This window comes from Cupressus sempervirens, chromosome 7, assembly GCF_028749045.1.
Source record: "Cupressus sempervirens isolate cs-2001-9-10 chromosome 7, ASM2874904v1, whole genome shotgun sequence".
In the NCBI taxonomy this organism is placed as follows: domain Eukaryota; kingdom Viridiplantae; phylum Streptophyta; class Pinopsida; order Cupressales; family Cupressaceae; genus Cupressus; species Cupressus sempervirens.
This window is the reverse complement of record NC_143124.1, coordinates 34,009,830-34,034,918: the sequence shown is the minus strand read 5'-3', so window position 1 is coordinate 34,034,918 and position 25,089 is coordinate 34,009,830. Positions and strand designations below refer to the sequence as shown.

Genomic DNA, 25,089 nt, shown 5'->3' with positions numbered 1-25,089 from the left:
CAGGCCTAGGATTGTTCCCATGTGTCACAAAGTTACTGAGTTGAGAGCTCAGCAGGGTGCAAATTTGTATGATAACTTTTTCATAAATGGAGTTGTATTCTCAAAAGCTCACTAGTTTGCTTCATGAAAATGAGCTGGATATTTTTCCTATACTACAATCTTTATTCAAATTCTTTGAAGAGGCTCATTCAGATACTTTTTGGTAATTTAACAATACAAAATGAATAACTTAACATAATTATTTAATTGTTATAATGAGAAAGAGCAACTTGATTCACTCTTATATGATAGACAAATGACTTGATGTTCATCTTCTTTGCTATATCTTAGATTAGATATATTTTGATTATTTTACTGAAGAAAAGCATAAACTTTGTATCTTATTTTCAGTGTATGCCGAAAAGGCAAGTGATGCATTAATTTGGTTGTAGGCACACATTTACTATATGGAATCAGGAACCTGTGCAGCGTTTCTTGCTAATATCAATGATACTTCTGATTTCAATGTGACATTTAATGGCAATACATACAGCTTGCCTGCATGGTCTGTGAGCATTCTTCCTGATTGCAATAATGTGATCTTCAACACAGCAAAGGTTAGTATTTAAATCAGGTCATATTTAAGTATTATGCTTAAATTCATTCAAAGTATTTTAAACTTTTTGCCCACGTATATTATATGGTATGCTTAGATTACTTGCTAATTCTCCTTTTAAAAACTATTATCAATGTGTTAAGAAAGGAATACACTATTGATTAAAGAACACTAAATTAATGGTAGTAGGATTGTAAAGAATTTCCTTTGTCCTTTAATAAAAGAAGAAGAAGCTAAGGACCAGAAAGGTGTAAAGAGCCAGCTGTGTTGTAGAGAAAAAGCAATTGTAAAAATATTCTTGAGATAAAACAAACTTTCTGATGTCAGATATAGAAGTAGTCGAACATCGAAGGATGCCAAATGAATAGAAGTGATTCAATTAAAACTACTGTTGATAATTAGAGTCTTTGTAGTCATATTTTATTGATAGAACAGTGAAAAACAAAAGGAAGTAGTTTACAAAAAAAAAATGATCATAAATCGGTCTTTGGTAGTGTATATCACTTGGTGTATGCATTAAGCCCTGTAGCGTTGAAAGAGACTGAGGTGGTTCCTCTCCTTGCCTGCACCAGTAGGAAAAACTCTTTGTTTTGGGTAGTTCAGTAGTTCAATTGTCTTTTGTAATTGGCCATTTGTAACAATGGTGAAAAGACCAAAACATGCTTCCAGCTTTTTAAATATATTAACAAGCATCAACACATATTCAATCTGACACGTGGACACAGGTGTCATTACCTTATGCAAAGCTAACTTGTATTGATGATGTGTGGAAGAATGTACTGACTTGAGCTCAATAAAGGGCAAAACAAATGACATGAGTGAAACATTTTCTCTGTGTTACACCCTACTTAACAAAGGATTACCAAATAATTTATGTGGTACCGATACACATAACACCTTGATGGAATGCCACCTTAATAATGGCCCATTTTGAGATGGTGTAGATGAAAGTGGGGGGTAACACCCTTCATGATTAATGAGTAGATGACACTGGACAAAGTAGGATGTAATTTGTCATGTCCCCTCATTAGCTGGACCTATCTTAGTTTTCTATTAGCTCTTTTGGTCCCTTAAGAGCTAGTTAGCCTTCAAGAAAGCCCATTCTAGGGGTGCACCTTTGTGCCACCTTGGCTTAAGTAGGACCTAATTTAAATTGAATATTTATTGTGCCAATTTGGGTTGGCTGACCCCTTGTCTTTTAGGTGCTATAGATTCATAGTTTTTTGCATTTGAGCAAAGATCGTAATCATCATTCAACATTACATCTTGTATTTTACATTCCTATTTGGGATGTGAAATTTAAGTGCAATTTTAAAGGCGATAGATCCCTCCATAGTTTGCTATTTTTCAATTAGGTGAAGTCACTTAGTGACCTACTTGGACTAATAACAATGATATCTCTTTTGTAAATTAGAGGCTATTTAAGGTAAGGATCAGCAATATATTCTTGGAGACTGGTGACATTGTGAAGATCTCGAGTTTACTTGCAAATTGTCGACACAACCTCGTTCAGATTGGTGACATCAAGGATAATGTATTTCTAGTGTTCACAGGCTTATTTCCTCTGGTGCCATATGATAACTAGGAGATACAAGGGACTTAAAGGCCTTCTTAGGATTAGTAATCTTTCCTTGGTTGTCTTATTTATTTGGGATAAACCAAGGTATCCTTTATGTAGGTTTTTCCTCTAGTATGAGTGCGCGGACATGTCACTTGCTTGTCCTATTGTCCATGTGTGAGGACATGTCATTTTTTATAATTCCTTTACTGAGGAAAATAGTTTATTCCTCGTCAAGAGGATTATGACACTTGGTACGCACACATATTCACTTAAGAGTTACTAAATAACTTCTTTCCTCATCTCTATATAAGAGATGCTCATCTCTCATCCTCAACACAACAGACACACTATGTAGTTCTTGTAATGATCTCTCTCTCTCTCTCTCTCTCTCTCTCTCTCTCCATTCTCTAGGCATTTGCCTCATTCATATAATTCACATGGGTTTTGTTCTTGTTTTTTCCCCTTCAAAAATCTCTTGTCTCCTCTCTTGTGTTGATCTTGGAAAGCTCTTCCAAAACTTTGAGTTTATGTTAACTATTTTCATAACAAAACTCTCTTGGATTATTTTATTCTGTCTCATTCTTTTTCATCTTTATCACTTTCTCATAGGCCTTCTCTTTCAACATACTTGGAAATTATATGAAATTGGTGAAATTAATTGGATAAGTTCTTCTCAAGGGATTGCAGAATGGTCTTTTTCTTCTTATAATCTCGATTCTATTGAAAGATATAGAGTCTTGGGGATCCATTTGGTATTTGCATTCAAGTATTACATCATAAATAAACAATTCTTATTTTCTGGTTCAAGGATTTGATTTATATCAGAATTTTTTATGAAGAATTGTGGGGATAAAGCTTGCATTCAATCAAGGGTTGGAGGACAATCTAAAGAGGCAATAGAAAGAGTTTATTGCCATACAAGTACAATGCCGGCTATCCTCTTGACAGAATGCACCAAAAGTCAAACATTTCTTTTTTTCAGATCTCTGAAAATACAATTATTTTTTCTCAATTTTTTTTGCTGTTTTTGATTACTAAACATGCAAATCATGAAGAAGAAATGCTGAAAATTTCTGGAAAATCCGTTGTGTTTGAATTTTGGTGAAAGGTGCATTTTGTCTAGAGGATAGCCGCATCCTACATTTACACACAATGGCTGCATGATATCAAAATTTTTGTAGCTTTGGTATTCTTGCCTAGCCATCCTATTTTAGTTGCTAACAAAGGGGAAGTTGAGCATTAGGTGATGGAACAGAAACTATTGGGTGTAGTAAGTTTCAAAACTGCATGTTGACGGAGACAAGAACCTTGTTCAGTGTCATTCTTCTCAGCTGCATCTAATTGGAATAGAAGGCAAAAGTCTAGGTTTTGGAGAACATATAATACTGATATATGAACTTCAAATCTTCATTTCCAGCATATTGATTTGATGACACTATGTCAGATTATTTGTTATCTCATTTAGTTGGAATGTTGTTTAGTTTTAAGAAAGTCTATACTTAATATTAAAAACTAAATTCAATTTCCAATATTAATAGAACTTGATTATGATTCATATGCCCTTTGGACTACCCAACGTCGAAACATCGAACTCCAGAATGACAATTGCGGATCCATGGAAAATCACAGCTTCCTTCAATTTAAAATTGCTGCCTTGTTAATATTAATTCACCACCTGTCCTCAATATAATTACCAGACATTGCAATGGCCAGCATAGAAGGTGAAGCACAAGCCTGGAGGTCAAATCGTGAGCCTTTAAAGAAATTGCAGGGCAGAGTTATGGTGACGGCAGGCTCCCAGTCCGAAATGCGGCTATGGTAATGGTTTGCAGTCGTGTCAAATGCAGATGCCAGGTCTGCAAATTCCCTATGCAGCCCTTTGGAAATGAATAATAGGCCCGTCCAAGATAAAATGCAGCTCTTCTAAAGTCAGCTGCTGCCCAAGAAGAAATGCCAGTCTTTAGCAAAGCAAATTATGTCTCCCAATTTGACTCGCAGCTCTCAGAAACTTATCACTTCTCTCAATAAATCCTAGGAATAATCCACTCCTTAGACACAGTAGAAAACAATAAGGAGGAAATTGGCAAATTGCTATACAGCAACAACAATTTGCAGTGCAATTGAATTTCAAATCAATTCTCAGAAATTTCAAACCCTCAGCCGAATATCATAAACAAATAATGAATATTCAAAATGCTTTTTCTCTCCCAAATGAAGCCATATTTATAAAGCCTTTGTGCAACCTAGCTTCACCATGACACCTTTCACATAGACATTGCTTTATAACATAAAGTCCAATTACTTTATAATATAAAGCACAATAATAATTACAAGTGCATTAGATATTCATGAAGTCTCATTATAATTGCAATAAATATGACTTCATCAAAATATCTCATCTGGAGCCCACTAGAGAAATGACAGGCAACCACTATTGCCAGAACTACCTTGCCAAAAATAGAAACTGGCCAAAAGTGACTTACTAAAAATAGTAAGTCCAAACATAGCAAATCCGCAACAAAGACTCCCAAAATCTAACGTCAACTCACGAGGGTCGCAATGATGAGTTCACAAACCTTTACTCTAGGAACTTGCTAAATTGGGGACATTACAAATGAATTTTTAATATTATGAATAGAGCCAAATGAACTACAATCTGTGTTTGGATGATTTGTTTACATAAGTTAAAGTAACCAGTATGATTGCTTATGTACATGTAATTGGTCTGATTTATCTGCTATAGACTATCATGATTTCCTTTCAGAACTTAAAATAAGTGGGCAAGTTTGCCAACTCTTTGCAATTCTTATAGAGGGGTATAATCTATATGCCTTTGAGATAAGAAGCACCATCGGAGGGTTAATGATATTGTTTATGAAATGCCATATTTTTTTTATATACCTATTATAGTGTAATGGCCCCATTTTTAGTAGGTTCTCGTAGTTGGCTAGGGCAGTTCACCATCACAACCCTCATGAACTAACAGTGAGATTTGAGGGTCTCAATTGTGTGGATATAGGTTTTTCAACAACTATGGTGTGTTTTGGCTCCATTTTAGGGACTTACTATTTATAGTAAGTCAATCTTTTGGTTCTGATGAGCTCAGTCAAGTTAGAGGAGTTAGGTGATGCTCTCAGTTTTTATTTTGGGCTTCAAGTTTGAGCTCCAAGAATCTTGGAGGGAGCGTCTATTTATAGTAGGTCACCTTGTCAGGTTCATTCATCAACTTTTATTATCAAGATCACTTTGGTGTTGTTAGATTTTGATTCTGATGCCTCTTCAGTTTTTTTTACAAGACGGGTGAATTATTATTATTCATCTAAATACACTGAGGTTGCTATTTTTGTTAGTTTTGTTGGTCGGTCATCTCAAAATCATAGCTTGTTGGAACCGGGATGAAAAGTTTTAAATTGTGGGAATAAGAAACAATGGCCTTACTTGTCAGAAAATTAAGTTATGGTGCAAAAGGTCATTTTCTGAGCCAAAATCAATTAATAAATTAGTTTATAATGACACTTATTATAATTTAATGTTGTGTGTGGGAAGCTTCTTAACTGAAGTTCATTTGGGAAACTTTGTGCCACTTGGAGATTATAAATATGAGCCCATTTGGTGAGTAAAACATCCAATTATTTGATTATCTTATTTTGCTTTTTTGTGTTTGTGATGTTTTTGAAGTTTGATTTTTCTATAGCCTTGCTAGAGTATAAAGGTTGGTTCTTGAGAAGTTAATTGTAATTCACAACTGAGGTATTGTAAATTAGTTTTCTGAGAATTGGTCTTTATCTCCATTGTTGTATACATTGTGGTTAGGAGATACTGTGGTGTTTGAAATTTGGAATTTGGCATCTTCTTATACTATTATTACTGTTGCTGAGAAGTAGTTGGGTGTTGGTTAATTTTGAGTTGGTTGAGCACCTGTTTATATTTGTTGCTAGGCATTATTTTCTATCTACACTTTGGGAGCAACGTTTTACATATCAGTTGTTGCATTTGTTTGTTGGAGAGTCCTTTTGCTATTGGTAGACTTCATTTCAGAGGGTTTCAAGGCATGTCTTACCTATAAGTTCATGGATTGTAACTTCTAATTTTTATGGGTATTGTTGATTTAGATAATAGGGGATATTTTATCAACTGAATTGTTGCTATTTTGTGAAAATACTCAATATCTAAGTTGATATTAAAATTTGAAATTTTCAGCTGTATATTCCCTATATAAGATCTAGATATTTGAGTTGAAATCATTATTGTAATATCTTCTATTGTCCTGCTATACTGTAGTATCATAAATTTCAAAACCTCAAAAACAAATAAAGGAAATCCTTTCTTTGGCAAAGATTGTTTGAGAGCCAGTAGGGCTTATTATAGTGGTATCAAAGCTTGCTTGCAAAGTGTTTGATGAAATGTCAAACAACTGAATTATAAAATAATTTGGTGTTTGATGAAGTTATAATTAGTTGGGGTTATTACAGTGGTATCAAAGCGGTTTCCTACCATCCTATTGGGTAGGAAAGTTTTATTTTATTTTATTTCAGATCTTCTGTTATATTTGGAGTAACCAACACTCTTTTAGCCATGGATAGACATAGGAGGACTGACAGTTTTAGAAGTCAGTGGAGTAATGAGGAAGTTAGCACAAAAATGAATGCTTTGCAGGACAGTATGTAGAATCTTAAGCTTCATCAACAGAGGATGGTGGAGAGCTTGTCGAAGCCAGAGACAGTTGAGAGAGGAGCAAGGTATATGGTTTTTGCCTTTAGAAGGTCGAAGAGGAGGCTTGAGTTTACCCGATAGGTGTCCATGATGCGGATGTCCCTATATTTATTACGGCACCTCCTAGTCCTATCCGTAGTATTGATGGACTTATTTCACACGGACAAGTAGTTGTGTCAGTGGCAGTGAAGGATAGCAGCATTGAGCTTCAGGAGGTTGAGGCTCCCAAAGTTGTTGCAGTTAGCACAGAGACAGTTGATGCAGTTGTTACTATAGATACTTTAAGTTCTCTTGAGGAGCGGATTGTTATTGGAGACTTATATGTCAGCTATCATAGTGTTGCTCTAATGCAGGAGGCAATTGCTTCTTTAGGTGGGATTGAGGCATGCATGGAGTCACCCAATTGTGATGTTGGTGATCTGGGTGTTACAGTGGAGTCAGGAGATGTGGGTTCATGCTCTAGTATTATTGATTCACAACTCGACGTTGAGTCATGTGTATAGAGTTAGGTGTCAACAGTTGAGGCTTTGTTGGGAGATTTGGATGCAGATTGTATGGACACATCTGATGATCCATTTCATGATGCTATGAGCAGTATTGGGTATGACACCCCTTGTCAGATATTGGGTGATGACTCCAAGGAGGTTTTGGATGAGTCCTAGGAATGATGTTTATAGGATCTTACTATTGAGGTGGAAGTTGAGACATGCGGGGAGATTGATATTGCGAGGGCTTCCATTTCTTCGGATGAGGATTTGATTGAGGTACATAGTAGTTGAATCTTAGATGTAGAGTTGTGTGAGGACGATAGCACACGTATGAGCAATCTTGTGGTGAGTAGTTCTGATTTAGTTTCCTATCACAATGTAGTTAGTGAGACAGAGGGCTTTTGTTTACCGTATGGGGTAAATAGTTTAATGCATACAAACAATAGACAAGAACATGTAAATGCAGTACTCCTTTTATTATTTGCATATATGCTGAAGAGATCACATAGTTAGCACAAAAATGAGGAAGTTAGCACAAAAATGAATGCTTTGCAGGAGAGTATGTAGAATCTTAAGCTTCATCAACAGAGGATGGTGGAGAGCTTGTCGAAGCCAGAGACAGTTGAGAGAGGAGCAAGGTATATGGTTTTTGCCTTTAGAAGGTCGAAGAGGAGGCTTGAGTTTATCCGATAGGTGTCCATGATGTGGATGTCCCTATATTTATTACGGCACCTCCTAGTCCTATCCATAGTATTGATGATGGACTTATTTCACACGGACAAGTGGTTGTGTCAATGGCAGTGAAGGATAGCGGCACTGAGCTTCACTAGGTTGAGGCTCCCAGAGTTGTTGCAGTTAGCACAGAGAGTTGATGCAGTTGTTAGTATAGATACTTTAAGTTCTCTTGAGGAGTGGATTATTATTGGAGACTTATATGTCAACTATCGTAGTGTTGCTCCAGTGCAGGAGGCAATTGCTTCTTTAGGTGGGATTGATGTTTACCGTACAGGTAAAGAAGTCAACACATACAGACAATAATAGCAGAATAGCAGAATTATATTCGCAATAGTAGATGAATGATGATTTACAATGATCCCGGACGGGATATAAATACTACTGCCGAACCTTCTCGAAGGAGTCCGTCGGCCACAATTATTCTATCCGTTACAAACTATTTACCGTCGGACCGTCGGCTACAAAAATAGCGCCGGACCGTCGGCTACAGAAACATTGCCGGACCGTCGGCTACAGAATACAAAATACCGCTGGAACCATCCAGTCGGCTAACACCTTTCCTTTCTCCCCGCGGTCTTTCTTTCGCCAGCGGCTAACTGGGCGAGGATTCTATAAAATATTACGCCCGCGGGAGCTTTTTTTCTTTCTCCGTCGAAGCAATATTATCCTCGCGAGGGTTCTTACTTTTCCTGCCGGAACCTTCGTTCTCTATCAAAGCAATCATTATGCCCCGAGGCTTCACACTCCGCGGGGGTCTCTTGCCCACGGACCCATGGAACTTTCAACTTCGCTGGCCGCGGACAGCTGTTGCCTACGGGGCCTTTCTTTCGTCGGCCGCGGGGTCCTCCAATAGTTGTTGCCCGCGGGGCCTCCAACAGCTGTTGCCCGCGGGTAGACTTGCCCGCGGGGCCTATCTGTCCGCGGCTTCCTTCTTTTTTTTTTTCAATTTTTTTTTTTTCTTCCCTAAAAGAAATCAAATAACAAAGGTACCTCCGTTTTGTCTCCCGGCGTCGCCATTCTGCAACGACGACGGAGTCAGCTGGCCATCTTGTGACAGCGACGGAGTCTTCCCGGCCCCATATATTTTAAATTTGGATCTGTTGACTGCCGGAGGTACTTTCTGCCCGTCCAAAGTTGATAATCTGATTGCTCCATTGTCGCCGACCTTCCGAATCTGATATGGTCCAACCCATCTGCCCCTAAACTTTTCCACTTTGATTTCATTCTGACCGTCGTACACCTTACGTTTGTTCTGTGCCACCCCCGTCGTCCACTGTGCCTGTGGTCGTCACGCAACTGGATTATTTCTTTGTTGTCGGTGCCCTTCCATTAATCTTACGCTGCGGTGTAACCTTTTCTTTACGCACGGTCCATTCACCATGTACCGGACAGTGGAATTTTTCGTTTTTTTGTGTTCAGACTGTATGTTCTTCCCCTCAGCTTCAGTCATGGCAACTTTTCCTTCTTCCACTTCCCTGCATTCCTCCGGACATTCATTTTCCTCCTTTTTCTCATCTTCGTCGACCCTTAGCATATTGCAACTCGGAAAGAGTTCGTAGTCTTCTATCTGCCAGTGGTAAAGGCCATTAACCAAGTCCAGGTCGTCATCATTCGATCCTCCGTCAAGTCTCAATACTCCTCCTTCATCCGGTTCCATTCTCCTCTGTCTTTCGTCATCACTTTCGCCTTGACTGTCAGAATCTGACAATGCTGCCTCCTCGCCAACCATTTGCGTATGCAGGTCAATTATGAATCTTTTACCTCCGCGCTCCATTGATAGGGTATTGCGTTTCCAATCATGTTGTACTTTTTCTTGCACCAACCAATCCCGTCCCAGAATAGCATCATAGCCTTTTCCTTTTAATGAAATGACCACAAAATCCAATAAAAATGGTTGCGTACCAATTGTTACTGGTTGCGCTTTCAGAATTCCCAACGGTTTGATTCCATGTTGGTCTGCCGTGAGCAATTGAAATGCAGGTGGCCACAGCGTTGGCTTTCCCAACTTCTTCCAAGTATCCTCCGGCAACACATTCACGCCGGACCCTCCGTCAACAATTGTCTTTGTCAAAACATTTCCCAAAATCCCCATCTTGACGACCGCTGGATGCCATCCGGAGGTGAGTGCCAACAACATTGGGTCTGTTGCCGTCGCTTCCCTACTGTCCCTTCCTGTGTCCTCCGTTGCTTTCGAAAACGGTGTATGATTCAGAATGGCCGTCCGTAACTGGGGCATTGTGAGAAGGAGGTCACTTATCTTGACCGGTATCTCCGTTTGTAGGATCTGTCGTACAATGTTTTGTTCTGCAAAGTTCCTTGCCAAGGTGCCGGTAATATCCTTCAACTGAGATGTCCCCGCCGACGATGCCTTTGCAATTTTCGCCTGCGCTTCCCCCACTTTTCTCTTTTCCTCTGTTTGCCTCCGTGTAATTGCCAGAACCTCCTCTATATCTGTGCCAACAGTGATCAAGTTTACTCCAGCCTTTGGACACTTGGAATCTTCATGATCGCCGGGTCCGCACCATCTGCATAATAATTTCGGTGTGTTTGCCACTGTACAATCCCGTGCAAAATGACGCCACAAATTACATGCTCGGCATTGAACGATCGGCCGTTCGTTTGCATCATACTGGGTTCGACTTCGGTTTCCATTATTGTTATTGGTTGCATTGTTGTTATTTTGCCCTCTGCTATTATTCCTGTATCCTCCAGATGTCGCACCGGTGGTATTCGTGTTTCCGCTACTACCCGACGGGGAAGCCTCCTATGTGAGAAACACCTGCGAAGGTCCTCTTGTCTTCATGTTAAAGGGGCACTCCTTTGTCGAATGGCCCATGATCTGACAAATGTCACAGAATTGGTTCTTTGGACACGATCCTTTAGTATGCCCGTCTGTCTTACACTCTGTGCACCACAGCTCACTTCCTTTTGGCTCCTTCTGCATGTTTTTAAATTCCTTCATCATGCGTACCATATCCTTCTATAGGGCACGAACCTTCTTGCTGCTGCCTTCGTCGTCGCTACTATCATCTCCGGCAGGCTCGTCGTCATCAGAATCAGAGGAGCTAGTTTTCTTCTTCTTTGTCTTCTGCTCACTTTCAAGGTCCAGTGCTCTGTTATACGCGTCCACATATGATGACGGTGGCACAATTTTCATTTTCCTCCACAACTTCGAGCGTAGGCCGTCCACAAACCACCTTTTCTGCAATCCGTCCGCTGGCTTGCTTTCCATTTTGTTTATTAAGTCTTTCAATCTCCTGGCGTAGACACAGACAGTTTCGTGCTTCCCTTGCTTGGTATTGAAAATTTCCACTACGATTTCATTATCATCCCGTAAGAGTTTAAATTTTGCCAAAAACTCCTTTTTAATGTTATCCCATGTATCCAGCTTCTGCGGATCCATATCCGAAAACCAATCAATCGCGACACCCCGTAGGGTTGCTGGAAATTGCCTGGCCAATTCGTCGGCATCTGTGATTCCATTTGCCCGCCAGATCGTCTCACATGTCTTACAATGTCGGAGGGGGTCGACTGTACCATCGCCTTCAAATTTCGGTAATTTTTCTTTGGGTCCTGCCATAACTCTGGAGGTCTGCACTCCTACAGTGGTCGACACTCCCACACCGGCAGGCTGAACTCCCACACTGGTGGTCTGCACTCCCACACCGGCAGTCGGCACTCCCACACTGGCAGTTTGCACTCCCACACCAGAGGTGTCGACAGCTGCAACCCTTGGTGAAGACGGAGGATCCTCCGAAATTGTTTCCCGCGGAAGTCTATCCTAGACGAAGAGGTCACTCCACGCTCGTGCTCCGTCGGCACCGCGAGCCGTGCGAGTTGATGCTCTTCCGTCTAAATTTTCTTCCCTTGGCGAACACAAATTCAAGAACTCCTCCCGTGCTTCTTCCACCAATTCTACCCGATGCCGAGTCTCCTTCAACAATTCCTCCACACTTCGGTTTTCGTCAGCAATCTTTTGGAATCTCCGTCGGCGTTCGGCTTGCTGTGCCAGAATCAAATTCTCTTGCACAATACGGATTCCATCTTTTCCCTTCGCCTTATTCCCATCCTTGTTAAGCTGATTTGGCATTAATCTTCATTCCTCCCACCTTCCAGATTCATAAGGCAACAACGCCAAATGTTTACCGTACAGGTAAAGAAGTCAACACATATAGACAATAATAGCAGAATAGCAGAATTATATTCGCAATAGTAGATGAATGATGATTTACAATGATTCCGGATGGGATATAAATACTACTGCCGAACCTTCCCGAAGGAGTCCGTCGGCCACAATTATTCTATCCGTTACAAACTATTTACCGCCGGACCGTCGGCTACAGAAACACCGCCGGACCGTTGGCTACAGAAACACCGCCGGACTGTCGGCTACAGAAACATCGCCGGACCGTCGGCTACAAAATACAAAATACCGCCGGAACCATCCAGTCGGCTAACAATTGAGGCATGTATGGAGTCACCCAACTGTGATGTTGGTGATCTGGGTGTTACAGTGGAGTCAGGAGATGTGGGTTCATGCTCTAGTATTATTGATTCACAACCCGACGCTGAGTCATGTGTATAGAGTTAGGTCTCAACAGTTGAGGCTTTGTTGGGAGATTTGGATGCAGATAGTATGGACACATCTGATGATCCATTTCATGATGCTATGAGCAGTATTGGGTATGACACCCCTTGTCAGATATTGGGTGATGACTCCAAGGAGGTTTTGGATGAGTCCTAGGAATGATGCTTATAGGATCTTACTATTGAGGTGGAAGTTGAGACATGTGGGGAGATTGATATTGCGAGGGCTCCCATTTCTTCGGATGAGGATTTGATTGAGGTACATAGTAGTTGAATCTTGGATGTAGAGTTGTGTGAGGATGATAGCACACGTATGAGCAATCTTGTGGTGAGTAGTTCTGATTTAGTTTTCTATCACAATGTACTTAGTGAGATAGGGAGCTTTTGTTTACCATATGGGGTAAATAGTTTAATGCATACAGACAATAGACAAGAACATGTAAATGCAGTACTCCTTTTATTATTTGCATATATTGCAAAGAGATGACATAGTGCTTCCAGTGATGATTACAACCATGATCCAAAGTTGTGCATATACCATCTCGAAGAACCTTCCCGAAGGGGCCCGTCGGCTACATAACAATTATCAACAACATCAACCTGTTAGCTACACAATATTTACCGATAACAGCTTTCATATGAGTCAGGGGTTACAGAGGCATTATGTGACTTGTCAGCTGAAGGTGAGCGATAGTGACATTTCTTTAGCTCTTAAGCATTATGATGCTAGCTACATCTGGTTGGGGCACTCTTGTGTCAGATAAGCACGGTGATAGTAGTTTTTCCCTAGCAAAGGTTCATGCGCTTCAATAGGTTGTCAAGATCTTGAAGCATAGTTACTCTCAGTTAGTTGCTGACAAGGATTACCTTCTAGAGTGGGATAGCACCTGTTATGGACATTGTTAGGGAAAGAAGAGGAGGTGGTTGAGCTCACCCAAGAGCTTGGTGACTGAGGACTCTCTTTAGTATACTCAATAGGCTCTTTAGGAGTCACAGTCGTAGTTGGATGAGGTTGCCGTGGAGTTAGAGCGGGTATAGTCGACACCAATTGTAGACCCTGTTCAGTTACATATTGTGGTTGGTGGTGAGTTTTCTTCTATGGTTGGGGATGATGGACGTGATAATGTGACCAACACATTCCTCTAACATATGGGTGTAGTAGGTACAGCGGAGGTGAGAGCATTAGTGGAAACAAGCACTCATGGTGATTTGCTTCCTTCTGTCGGAAGTGGATCTATTTCTTCATTTCATACAGCTGGTATTGTTGCTCAATTTTCACACATGTTCAAATGGAGTAAAGCATACATGTTTATCGCTTTCAAGTCATACGTAAAATTGCAAAAAAAAGAGGCATTTTTCATTCATATTGAAATAATAGATAATGTTATTGTATTATTCACCACGATGGTACAATTGATATTTACAAGCATGAAATAAAGATGCTGAAAGTGAAATTCTCGCACACAATTGATTGTGAGAGTAGTCCCTATCTACTAATATATATTCCTACTCTACCAAAATAAATAACATGAGAGGAGTATAAAAAGAGGAAGGTCATGGGCATCAGTCATTGCCTGGAATGACTAGTTGAGTTGCATCCATCCACTTGCATCCATTTGCTGCCTCGAACCATGTTCCTTCCATGCATACGGCCCCTGCATTCATAGAAAAAGGTTGTTAGATCCAATGGATCTAAGCAATTGCCAGTACCTCACCTCGCCTCACAATCACATTCCTAACATGCTACTCTTCTCAACAAAATCAAAACATACATCAGCAGAGAAGGAGAACAATCACGATAAATGCTTTATTATTAACATGTTTGTTTCAAGTGCAGCGTGATCATAATAGATTGAATTAATTGTGTATGACTGATTCATAATAGAAAAGCAAAGCATTAAAGGGACAAGTCACTTTGATTTGAAACCTTTTGTTTTCAATAACTGAAGAAATTAGATTCAAATGCAACAAGTGTAATAGGGACATGCATCTTTTGAACATGGGACCTTATGGTGAAAATAGTGTGCAACTAGAATCAAGTGAATGAAACATGAAAGGGATGAACTAAATAAGTTTTGAAACCTTTTGTTTCATATATATAATAAAAAAGAATGAAAGATATAGGAGGAGTTAAGAATAAACTAGTGAATGCTACAGCAAATGCCTATTATTCAGAAGTGCACCAGCAAAGTTCTAAGGCGGCTTATTATTACCCTGAAAATAGATATAACAAAAATGCATTCAGAAGGCGTGGTTGTGGTTATAGAAAGACTTCAGCAAATGCCTCAGCCATGAAAGATTCAATAAACTTGTAAAACTCCAAAGAAAACTTCAGATTCAGCCAAAATAACAGAGAGACAGTTCTCAGAAATTTCAAGTTTATTTTAAGTTACAGGAGTAATGGCTATCAATATGGGAATATATCAAAAGCAAGTAAGTGCCTGTAAATCTAAAGAAAACACGTTGTATGCAAAAATGTTATAAAGCTGTCTAATATCATAGAGCTATTCAAGAAACAACAGAATTAAAAATAATCCATTTGCAGGAATCTCATAGATACAATCACTGCTTTAATACAAATACCAGTGATATATTTTTAGCATGTCAGCATAAACAGAAGGGAAGATCTTTATTTTTTTTGAGGACCCGTCACTCATGGCCGAATAACAAGTTCATTAGTAGCAGTCATGATTTTAAAACCCAGATATCAGTTTGGCCTCTACAGCAAGCCTTTGCAAGTGATGGCATGAAAAATACAAAGAATGTTGAACAAGTCTCGGCTATGAAAATACATAATTATACAACATATAAAGAACCAACCTGTGAATGACGTAAAATAGAACAGCAGCAATGAAGTTCTAGCCACGAGTATAGCAATCATGATTTTAAAACCCAGATATCAGTTTGGCCTCGGCAGCAAGCCATTGCAAGTGGACGCATGAAAAATACAAAGAACATTGAACAAGTCTCGGCTATGAAAAGACTTAATTATACAACATATAAAGAACCAACCTGGTGAATGAAGTAAAATAAAAGAACATGTGATAACCCTTACTATATGGTTTTTAAAAAAAAATAATATTGAACTAGGATAATTCGTCAAAACACTTGTCATGTAACCTTCAGTTTGTATTATTTCCAATAGGATTCACCAAGTAATATAGATGCAACAAATATCATCGATATTCAAGGAAGAATTGTTTTATTACAATTAAAATTTCCCAATGTCTAATCACAGACCTGGACTGGACAGGAACAATATCATTACCCGATTAGTGAAGGAAAAAACCAATGCCGCTAACTCATTAGCTCCCTCTGTTCGGACCTGAGCATGATTTCTTCAATTTCGGCGCCGATTCTGACCAGTTCTAAATTGAGTCGGGTTTTGTAGTCGTTCTTGCTTAATGTAAATCGAACTGCATGTTTGCTCTCCACCAAGTCTGATCAAAATCGTTTTGCAATGAGCTATATTTCACCCGGCGAATCAATACTTTGAATTGATACGATTTCACCCTCTCCTTAGTTCTGTGACCTGCGGAATTATTTTCTTATTATTATACTCCACGGAAGCACTGCTGGACAGAAGGATGGCCCTAGAACTCGCTTGTCTAACTCCTGATTTATTCACCTTGCGATCATTCTATATAGATTCAAGTCTTCCACCAAAAATGCCCGACTTGATGTGGTTTGAGCCGGACTGGGTTCGGGTAAAACCAAGAAGCAACTCACAAACAAATCCAACCATATAAATGTGCTACGGGTTCCCTTCAAGTACCCCCAATCTGTCAATAGTAAACTTTCTTCCTCTAATATCAATGAACCACAAATTTGACCTTAGGTCATCAATCTCTGCCCAGATGAAGTGACTGAAATGTCACCTCCCAGTTCCTTTGCAATAATTCGGGTGATATTCCACACCCTCAAAATTGCTTATCAATGGGAGTTTTCATTCCCAAAGATAAATTAAGAATTTGCAGACCAAATGACTACAAATTGCTCCGACTGAAGTAGAAGTAGAATCATCAAACTCGCTTGTCCAAATGGGTGCCTCTTGTCCTCTATTTATTCATTTTTTGAGAAGTCGCTGGAAGCTTCCAGAACAACTTATTATAATGTATTTTATTATTAATTAACTTTATAAAATTAAATAAATAACTTTATAAAGTTAAAGTACAATCTCAATTCGACATTAAGACAAGTAGGCCCCGCTTACTGGGTAATAACTTTCTGAGAGCAAGAATGTAATCATCTGTCAACAGAATGACTCTCTCTTCCAAAATTATTTGCCTACAAGAGTCAATGATAGGCAAATCCCCAGTAGAAGTTATATCGCTAGAAAGGGGACATGACAGAACAACAATGAAGTTCTAGGCACGAGTATAGCAGCAGTAAAGAAAATCAACTCCAACACTCATGATATAGAGAAGAGCCATGAAATTTTTAGTAATGGCATCCAAACAGCAGAAAAAAAGATGTAATAATCATCATGTGTAGTAGCTAGAGGAATAAAAACATATGCAAAACGTCCAGCTACAACTGACTTCCAGCCATTAGCAAACCAAGCAACCAGCAGTCACAACTACCAATTCCAACAAAACACCAAGAAGGAGCCATGAAATCGCATGAAAGAAGACCCAACAAGTTGTAGCCTGCCATGGCATATCAACAAACAAAGCCCAGATCTGAACAAGCCACGACAAGTAGAAATGGAGACAACCTAGCCTCAATACCAGCATTCACGGCTTCATGGAAATGAAGCTCACGGAAAGAAGTGGAGAAAAGTCAAGGCAAACACAATAATGGCGTTCGAACAACAACCCAGATTAGAAATGAGTCACGGTAAGCCACACATTAACTAGCTACAATAGAGCCACCGCATGGAGTAACCAACACTCACGCAATGACATTACAAACAACCAAGAAAACCTTCAGAGGCACAACATGAAAAGGCCATAAAAATTATAGAGAAACCTCTAGCTTTTCCTCCATTTCGGCTAGGGTTTCACACCCCTTTCTCTCTTAATGCAATTTCCAAATAACTCTCGAATGACCAAAAAAGACTTAAGGTTACCTTTTTGCCTTTCACAAATTATGATTTACTTCATAACATTCCAAGTATGCAAGGGAGATATTATATTGAGTAATTAAAATGAAAATAAAAGACTTGATTATTTAAGTCTATATTTGTCTTTTAATAGTTTTTAAATTATTATTATTATTTTTGTTGTATTCATGTATTTTATAATTATTATTATTTAGTTGATCATTATAAATCAATTGAATAATAATAAATTTCCAAATACAACAAAATAATAATTGTAATTAAAGATTAAATTATTGTCAAACAAGATAACAAGTCACGTGTTGACTAAAGGTTATGAGGGGAGTTGCATTCTTAAATACCTAAATTCGAGGGTAATGTTTCAGTTGCTATTTTTAGACTCTCAGATCAGACTCATGACTTAGGAGTCAATCATGGAGCATTTTTTGGCATTTATGGAGTTTCTTGGACTTTTCTACATGTTTAGTTGGTCAAGGCATAGTTTGGAGTGCATGTGGCATGTTTTTGGAACTTCTAAGCTATTTTTGTAAACAGGTTTCTGTAATTTTTGACCCTCACTTCTTGATTTTGTGGAAAAGTGTTGTTTCATTATTGTTATATACCCCTCTTTGTGATAGAGAAGGGGTTCAAATTTTGAGAGGAAGAGGTGCACATGTGATATTTGTCCTTGCATCTTCTTCTCGAGTTTCCTAAGCTAATATGCAGAGATATTGTTATTTGGGCCTTTGATCATAATACAGTTTTCATTGGATTAAGCTTTTGGAGTAAAAAATCTGGTTGTATGCTTTGTGGTAATTGATGTTATCTAGTTGTGTTTTATTTATAAACCCTTTGGGTAATGTCTCGTTTTGCATCTTCTATGTTTGATATCTGTTATTCATAGGTTTTGAGTTGTGTTTCCTTGGTGATATATTTGATTGTGATTTGTTTCCTTTCTTATGTTCATATTTTAACCTTCTCTTAAAATATTGATGTGGATTAGTGGTTTCCTTGAGCTGTGTTTCATGGTTATCTGTTGAAAGCGTTCACCGTGTTACAAAATATGATAGTAATTTGCATTATTATTTCTGGTGTATCACCTTAGTTTTCATCATTTAGGTTTTCCATTTTCAAGTTTACATCTTTACTCTTTTCCATACAAATTCCATGTCCTCATTAGCATAGGTGAGATATCAAATATATCAGATAGGAATCAGCCTAGAATTTGAAGGTTCAATTAGGTTGTAGGTTACCCACAACCTCTAATTGATCCAATGTTTCTTCAAAATTGTTGAGGGTTTTAGGACTTAAAGCATAAGAGTGCATATTTTGGAGATAACAGGTACCATTGGACAATTGGCAGTGCCACATTTTCAGAAGAATCAGCTGTGGGTCATAGGGGAGCACGTTCATGCTTCCACATAATTTCTACTGCATAGAGTCCTTCACAGATAATCTATTGGAGAGTTTGGATGTGAGGGAGAATTCATACAAAGTGTCTGAGGGTACTCTCATCTAAGGCTCTTGTGCTATTTAGAGGTTGTGGGAAAGATTGTAGAGACTTTGTCTACTATGCTTCCCCATAGGGATTTCGAGGTTGGGTTTGCTGAGAGGATTGCCCAGGATCCCTCCCGACCAATAGTTCAGAGTCAGAGATTGGACCCATCTCCTACTTCCAAGTTTGATACTGATGAATCCTTGATAGAGATTGGGAGTTTTTATCAGCATTACACTGCGAGAAGCACTAATCACTTTTCTTTCGACCCATAGGTAGAGGATTTGGTTTCTTGTCGGTGTGGGTTGGCTCCAGTTTCATACCATCTATTATGGGATGGGTTAGTGTTGTCCTACATTTTGTCACCACAAAATGTAGGTAACATTACTGTAATAACCTCAATAGGTTATAACTTCTTCAAACACCAAAAATCTTTAGACTTCAGTGGTTTGACATTTCGTCAAACACTTTGCAAGCAAGCTCTTATACCACTGTAATAACCCTCCTCCAATCTGCCCTCAAAAATGCTGATGAAAGCTCAAGAAATTTCATCAAACAATTCACATGCAAGGGACGTATGACTGATATAGTATTTTAGCTAGCTTCAGATGACCTTTTTACAATTTGCATCAATGAAAATCTTGTGCTAGAAGACTATAATGGACTACACAATGACCTAACATGAGTGTGCTACTAATTTTGACAATATTCAGTGCATATATATGATCTAAGCATGAGAAATGAACATCTACAGCCAATTGGCATTTTTACAAACAGTTAGTATGCAAACTAACTCGCTAATAAATAATGATATTAAATTGCTTAAATGACACCAGCAACTATTATCTTCTTAATTGCAATGAAAAAATACAATGCTCATGAAATATGGCCAAGACTTTGGCATTTGCATGGATTACAAAATGATAATGCTGGTATAATGCACACTTACAGTTGAAACTTATAACATCCGAAAAAAACAATACTAATAAAGGAACCTCGTTGTAGATGGCTGTAATAATTTTCTTCAATGCTGCCCCTTCTGTTTTGCTTTTCCGATTTTCTTTTTCGAACTGCTTTTTCGGATTGCTTTTTCAGACTGCTTTTTCGATTCCGCTTTTTCGGACTGCTTTTTCGGCCTGCTTTTTCAGTTCCGCTTTTTCGGGCTGCTTTTTCATATCTGCTTTTTTCAAACTGCTACCCTATTGAATCTCAAGACCATATCTTTCAATGGCGTCAAGATTTTCAGCTTGAAGGGATTTCGTCCTTCAAACTATTGAGACATGATCTCCAAAAAATTTCCCAATTTTTTTGATTTTCCCAAGCATGCTTAAAAGAAGCTCTTTCCATTTCTTTTATAGTGTTCTCACAAGAGCTCCGTCCTTCATTTTCTCAATGTGGGATAAAACATAACTCCCTTTATGTAACTTATGTCTCCAATGTGTTATAAAATAAAGAGGACTCTTTTAATTTAAATATTTCCCACAAACTATAGTCTATGCATTAATAAAGTTAAATATTTAAATTTAACTTTATAAAATAGCTTTATCAATTCATAAAAAATCTTATCAATGATAAACAAGTCTTCTTGTCGATTTTAAACAATTACCATCGACATACCGCTGCCACTGGATGTCCACCCATGCCCAAGATGACTTACTATAAATAGTAAGTATGCCCAAAGTTGCCTCAAAACCCCTCAGAAAGACTTGCAACTGAAACTATCTAGGCCAAATGGCCTCTAAGCCCCTTTAATGTTCTAGTTAGCCTACAGGACCGTTGGGAAATAGGCTAACGACAACATCATGCTATGAATGCTAAAAAGGGGACATTACAGTCCGCCCTTCCCAAAATTGCTTGTCCCCAAGCAATGGCCGAACAACAACCCAATCAATCCACCTGGATCCCAAATGTAGTCATGAACTATATTGCTGTCAGTCAACATAGGCTCCTGCAACAACTTGTGAAAATTAACCAAGAGGAATCCATAAATGAATCATGAATCACGGTGCAACTGAACTCCAAATCCACTATTGCCACAGTTAGGAACCCACAAGGCACAAACTCTCAAAATATTAGACCCCAAGTAGAGTAGATCACCCAAACTGTCAACATAATAAACACCATCCACACAACCCACCGTGTTATGTGGAATGCACACTCCAACTCTGCTACAATAGTGACCACTCCCACATGAAATTGTACCAAATATAGAGAATCCACACACTGTACATCTGCTGCAGTTAACACAACTCTGCAGATTACCGGCCACTATCTCATAACCATAACACCCATGCATTGTTGATGGTGAATAGTCATTACACGGTAGATAGCAAAAATGAGAGCCCAGTCCAAACCTGTCTGCCATCAACTCCTCAACACATGGATCAAAAGCAAACAGATGAACATATCCTTTAGTATAATGCCGGTAAAAAGAACCAATCTCAGTCAAAGACTCATCTTGTAGACGTGATATGACCAACTGTGACTGATCATCAGCTAAGTCAGAGGATGATATAGCCAGGAGTGCAGAATCAACAACAACATCACTAGTCTCTGTGCCCTCCAAGTCAAACATATCACAATGTTCAGCTGCAGCGCCCAACTCAGATGAACCTGCCTCCAGTGGAAATGGACCAAATATGCCAATACTAGTGTCGTGGATAGATATATCCTCATCTCCACTACCTCTATCAACCTCAACCATGGACATCCACGGATCACCAGACACCACGGTTTGTGATTGTATAGAATCTGGTAAAGACTGAAGTCGCTCTAACTCCATGGTCACCTTAGCCAAATGAAACTGTGACTCCTCGAACGCCAACTGTGTACTCTCAAGAATCTTAGAAGTCACCTCGAGTTGCTGAGTAAGCTCACTCACCTCATCTTCCTTGGCCAATAATGCATCGTATGTTGTACTCCCCCACTCCATAAGATAATCTCTGTCGGCTACCAACTGCATATAATTTTGTCTCAGAATCCGGATAGCCTCCCATAAAGAGTGGATCTCTGTCAAGGAAAGATAATTGCCTCCCTGCTCATCACTAGTAGGAGAACCCCATCCATAAACTGCTAACAACTGACGAGCAGCATCGAAATGCTCGCAAGCGATAGAAATGTCTCGTTCACCAACTCTCAGTTGACTAGACACATGATTGTGCCGACTGGTTGAACTCCTATACTCTATCCCTGGTACACTGTCCAAAGGAGTAAGCTCGGAATAGCTATCATTTGTAATACTCAGATCCTGGGACTCTTCTGTAAACTCTATCATAGCTGAGAGATCATCAACCCATTCCAACAAGAATGGTCGACTGGATATATGAACAATGCCTAACACAGGTGTGTAAAAACTAATTCCAGCATCAAACAAGTTGCTAGCATGGATGAGAACTACACCTTGCAAACTACTAATCAAGTCCATGATGATGCAATAGATACTACTACCAAGGAATGATAGATATCTCTAGTCAAAACAATCCCAAGTACTAAGATAAGGATCCCAACATCTAATCCATGACCGGAAACCAACTGGCAATTCAAGTAAACTTCTCACCTGAGTAATGTGAACAATACCAACTGACTTCACGCACCTGTCTACAATCTTTGAATCCGGAGTGTGAATGCTAGACATACTCATATCATCATCATGTGACCCGACTGTAAAAGAAGACCGAGTCCCTGCTATATGTGCTAACTTCCGAACTAAACTCACCTCAAGACAAAGCTCGTTCACGTGTCTCTCAGAATCCTGGAGAGCCAACCGAGTACACACCAAGGAATTTCGAGTATCTTCCAACTCATGAAAAAGCCGGTCAACCTCCTTCTCCTCCTTCACTGCATCTTCCTTGATCTGTTGTAAGTCATCACAAGAAGAACCTGTTGTGACTCCTTTTTGTCTCTCCTGCAGTTGAATCATCCAAATGTAATTCTCAATCAATCCATGTATCCTGTCATGATGAGATAAAGCCGTGACAATATCCTTGTCCCTTGTCTTCAGCTGGCTTGCCAAACCAAGTGAAGAGCTACTAACCTCTATCTCATGTGAAGAAGCAATCCAATTGTGCTTGATACTCATTTTCTGCAAAGTCCTGAATGCTCACTTTCTGATCAACTGTATTATCCTCAAACATGACAGTATCCTCAACTACTGTAACTTCATTCAGCCCAACTATACTGGAATCACTATCTGTGTCAATCATGCAATCCGGTGTGCCTATGATATCACCTTCTGATGCAACTGGCTCAACCTGCACAACATCTGAAACCCCTTCTGCCTGTGAAGATGATGCAAATAAACCATTACTTGAAGATGTGCTAATGTCTCCCTGTATTGAATCAGCATGTCTATTAAACTCCTCATACAAATTTCTGCCTGTCATAGGGAAGGTACGATCCTTAGGCCTATCAAAACGTTCAATCAGTCTCTCCTTAAACTCCACATAGGAGGTAATGTGTGCATGACCCATAATGACCATACCATGATTCCACCACTTGTGTGCTAACCCATCCAGGTAAATTGCTGCATACTTAATAGCTTCTTCCTTAGGCATAGGGTTCATTTGAAAGTATGTGTCAAGATTTTGAACCCAAGCTCTTGCTGTAGACTTCCCCGAGCCATCATAATACGTAGCTCATAGCTCTGGTTCTTGTCATGTCCACGTGGCATATGCTTCATCCGCACATCGATATACTCCCTAAAGGTAATTGCAGCTATAAAATCTGGACCTCCGGCTTCCCAATCTCTCCTCAGCTGGTCTTGTATATCAGTGATCTGGGGCTCTGGTACGGGCTGCTCTGGAGCTCTAGGAGGAAATGTTGGAACCATGGGCCTCAAACTCACTGTCCTAGTTTGCTGGGGTGCATGACCGAAATTGTTCTCAACTTGTTCGCCTCCATTATATGCCCCATCCTGATTATTACCATTTTGATTATTTCCTCCAACCACATTAGCATTCAACCCCATTTGACGAGCCATCACCTGCATCATAAGCTCAAATCTCTGACTATGTTCCTGTGCTCTTTGCTCTGCTGATCGCTGTCCCTGTGCTAAGGTGTCTAATAATTGTAAGAATCTTTCCTTTCCCTAATCTGGACCGGCATTCATTTTGTCAAACATTTTTCTCTCTCTGGCTAATCCAAATTCCCTATAAGACCTCTACAGGATGGTAGGACTTATAGCTCTGATACCACTGTAATAACCCCAATAGGTTATAACTTCTTCAAACACCAAAAATCTTTATACTTCAGTGGTTTGACATTTCGTCAAACACTTTGCAAGCAAGCTCTGATACCACTGTAATAACCCTCCTCCAATCTGCCCTCAAAAATGCTGATGAAAGCTCAAGGAATTTCATCAAACAATTCACATGCAAGTGACGTATGACTGATATAGTATTTTAGCTAGCTTCAAATGACCTTTTTACAATTTGCATCAATGAAAATCTTGTGCTAGAAGACTATAATGGACTACACAATGACCTAACATGAGTGTGCTACTAATTTTGACAATATATATTCAGTGCATATATATGATCTAACCTTTTTGATGTAATTGCATCAAAAGTGAAGTTTTCATGTCTTTGCATCTAAAAAATGAGGTGTAACTTAAAATATGCAAGTGACCCAAAAAGGTCTGATTTTGATGACTTGCATGTTTTAAAACATGTTATGCACCCAAAAAGGTCCGGTTTTACTTGGATGCATATTTTAAAACATGCTATGCACCCAAAAAGGTCCGATTTTGATCAAAAGCATGTTTTAAAATGTTTTGTGCCCTCCAAAAAGTTTGATTTTGAAAGAATGCATGCATTTGCTCCTCAAGAACCTGATTTTGCTCATTGTAAGAGATTTACTTGGTGGATTTGTTGGGTG

The 25,089-nt window shown here is 39.2% G+C and overlaps 1 protein-coding gene across 1 annotated transcript in view; it reads left to right on the top strand.

Moving 5' to 3' along the window:
• Positions 1–25,089, top strand: part of LOC149545291 (beta-galactosidase 8-like) — a 219,321-nt gene that overhangs the window by 151,961 nt on the left and 42,271 nt on the right. The window contains exon 11 of the mRNA XM_089790622.1: positions 432–596. Coding sequence (XP_089646748.1) covers positions 432–596 — 165 coding nt within the window. The remainder of the gene's footprint in view (positions 1–431; positions 597–25,089) is intronic.